The sequence below is a fragment of the Chiloscyllium punctatum genome, chromosome 10 (genome assembly GCF_047496795.1).
Source record: "Chiloscyllium punctatum isolate Juve2018m chromosome 10, sChiPun1.3, whole genome shotgun sequence".
Classification (NCBI taxonomy): domain Eukaryota; kingdom Metazoa; phylum Chordata; class Chondrichthyes; order Orectolobiformes; family Hemiscylliidae; genus Chiloscyllium; species Chiloscyllium punctatum.
In genome coordinates this window covers 8,028,641-8,031,263 of record NC_092748.1, presented here as the reverse complement: position 1 = coordinate 8,031,263, position 2,623 = coordinate 8,028,641, and the positions used below count along the sequence as shown (strand labels likewise).

Sequence of the window (2,623 nt, the reverse complement as noted above, 5' to 3'; positions counted from 1 at the left end):
GTGTGTGTGTGTAGGGCTCTGGTGTGTGTGTGTGTAGGGCTCTGGTGTGTGTGTGTGTAGGGCTCTGGTGTGTGTGTGTGTAGGGCTCTGGTGTGTGTGTGGGGCTCTGGTGTGTGTGTGTGTGTGTGTAGGGCTCTGGTGTGTGTGTGTGTGTGTAGGGCTCTGGTGTGTGTGTGTGTGTAGGGCTCTGGTGTGTGTGTGTGTGTGTAGGGCTCTGGTGTGTGTGTGTGTAGGGCTCTGGTGTGTGTGTGTGTGTGTAGGGCTCTGGTGTGTGTGTGTGTGTAGGGCTCTGGTGTGTGTGTGTGTGTGTAGGGCTCTGGTGTGTGTGTGTGTGTGTGTGTGTAGGGCTCTGGTGTGTGTGTGTGTGTAGGGCTCGTGTGTGTATAGGGCTCTGGTGTGTGTGTGTGTGTGTGTAGGGCTCTGGTGTGTGTGTGTGTGTGTGTGTGTAGGGCTCTGGTGTGTGTGTGTGTGTGTGTATAGGGCTCTGGTGTGTGTGTGTGTAGGGCTCTGGTGTGTGTGTGTAGGGCTCTGGTGTGTGTGTGTGTAGGGCTCTGGTGTGTGTGTGTGTGTAGGGCTCTGGTGTGTGTGTGTGTGTAGGGCTCTGGTGTGTGTGTGTGTGTAGGGCTCTGGTGAGTGTGTGTGTGTGTAGGGGGGGACGCTGTGTTGTGTGTGTATGGGGGGTGTCTCTGCGATGTTTAGGGGGGGTGGGGGGTGTCTCTGTGGTGTTTAGGGGGTGTGGGGGGTGTCTCTGTGGTGTTTAGGGGGTGTCTCTGTGGCGTTTAGGGGGTGTCGGGGGTGTCTCTGTGGTGTTTAGGGGGTGTCTCCGTGGTGTTTAGGGGGTGTGGGGGGTGTCTCTGTGGTGTTTAGGGGGTGTGGGGGGTGTCTCTGTGGTGTTTAGGGGGTGTCTCTGTGGTGTTTAGGGGTGTGGGGGGTGTCTCTGTGGTGTTTAGGGGGGGGGTGGGGGGTGTCTCTGTGGTGTTTAGGGGGGGGTGGGGGGTTGCTCTGTGGTGTTTAGGGGTGTGGGGGGTGTCTCTGTGGTGTTTAGGGGTGTGGGGGTTGCTCTGTGGTGTTTAGGGGGTGTGGGGGGTGTCTCTGTGGTGTTTAGGGGTGTGGGGGGTGTCTCTGTGGTGTTTAGGGGTGTGGGGGGTTGCTCTGTGGTGTTTAGGGGTGTGGGGGGTGTCTCTGTGGTGTTTAGGGGGTGTCTCTGTGGTGTTTAGGGGGGTGGGGGGTTGCTCTGTGGTGTTTAGGGGGGTGGGGGGTTGCTCTGTGGTGTTTAGGGGGTGTGGGGGGTGGCTCTGTGGTGTTTAGGGGTGTGGGGGGTGTCTCTGTGGTGTTTAGGGGGTGTGGGGGGTGGCTCTGTGGTGTTTAGGGGGTGTCTCTGTGGTGTTTAGGGGGGTGGGGGGTTGCTCTGTGGTGTTTAGGGGGGTGGGGGGTTGCTCTGTGGTGTTTAGGGGGGTGGGGGGTTGCTCTGTGGTGTTTAGGGGGGTGGGGGGTGTCTCTGTGGTGTTTAGGGGTGTGGGGGGTGGATCTGTGGTGTCTCTCTCAGACAGACAGAGAGAGAGAGAGTTCCCGTGTTGGTTGGAGTGTCTGGGACGCTGGTTCCTGGTGAGAGTGAGCGGAGCCTGAAGCCTGTGTCTTGTGTTTCTCAGATCGAGCCGGTGCCCCGGGGGGAGAGGAGCCCCTGCACACGACCGACGCCGATGAGGGATTCTCCTCGGGGGCCTCCAGTATCAGCCAGCCCAGCGGCTCCAAGAGCAGCAGCCTGAAGAAAGGTGTTCGGGACTCGGCGCTGCTGCTGCCACCACCCCCCCCGAGGGCTGAGGGAGCTGCCGAGTGTGGCCGGGAACCCAGCAGCAGGAAGCTGTACCCAACCCGCTCCCCCGCCGACACCCTGGAGCTCAGCCCGGCCAAGAGACACCTGCCGCCGGCCGCCGCCGCTGGGTTAGTGCGGACCGCCAGCACCTCCTCCGCCAGGTCCTTCGAGCGGGCGAACGGCAGCCAGGTGCTGGACGGCAGCTCCAACCTGGTTCACGGTCACTCCAACCGCTTCTCCACCATCAGCCTCCAGGAGGAGAGGCTGGGCCGGCCTGCCGACACCAAAGAGCTGCTCTCCCCAGGGGCTCCCCTCACCAAACAGTCCCGGTCACCCAGCTTCAACATGCAGCTCATTTCCCAGGTGTAGGAGGCTACTGACCTGCCTCCTTCCTTCCCTCCTTCCCTCCCTCCCTCCATTCCCCCCTCCATTCCCCCCTCCCTCCCTCCCTCCCTCCCTCCCTCCCTCCCTCCCTCCCTCCCTCCATTCCCCCCTCCCTCCCTCCTTCCCTCCTTCCCTCCTTCCCTCCCTCCTTCCCTTCTTCCTTCCCTCCCTCCCTCCCTCCCTCCCTCCATTCCCCCCTCCCTCCCTCCCTCCATTCCCCCCTCCCTCCCTCCCTCCCTCCCTCCCTCCTTCCCTCCCTCCTTCCCTTCTTCCTTCCCTCCCTCCTTCCCTCCCTCCCTCCATTCCCCCTCCCTCCCTCCATTCCCCCTCCCTCCCTCCATTCCCCCTCCCTCCCTCCATTCCCCCTTCCTTCCCTCCCTCCCTTCCCTCTCTTTCTCCCTTCCCTTCCCTCTCTTTCTCCCTTCC

The 2,623-nt window shown here is 61.9% G+C and overlaps 1 protein-coding gene across 2 annotated transcripts in view; it reads left to right on the top strand.

The window, feature by feature from the left end:
* Positions 1-2,243, top strand: part of LOC140481863 (hyccin 2-like) — a 96,903-nt gene extending 94,660 nt beyond the window's left edge. For both annotated transcript variants that reach the window (XM_072578438.1, XM_072578439.1), the window contains one exon: positions 1,650-2,243. In XM_072578438.1, the coding sequence (XP_072434539.1) occupies positions 1,650-2,182 (533 nt within the window). In that variant the 3' untranslated portion in view covers positions 2,183-2,243. The remainder of the gene's footprint in view (positions 1-1,649) is intronic.
* Positions 2,244-2,623: the final 380 nt, after the last annotated feature.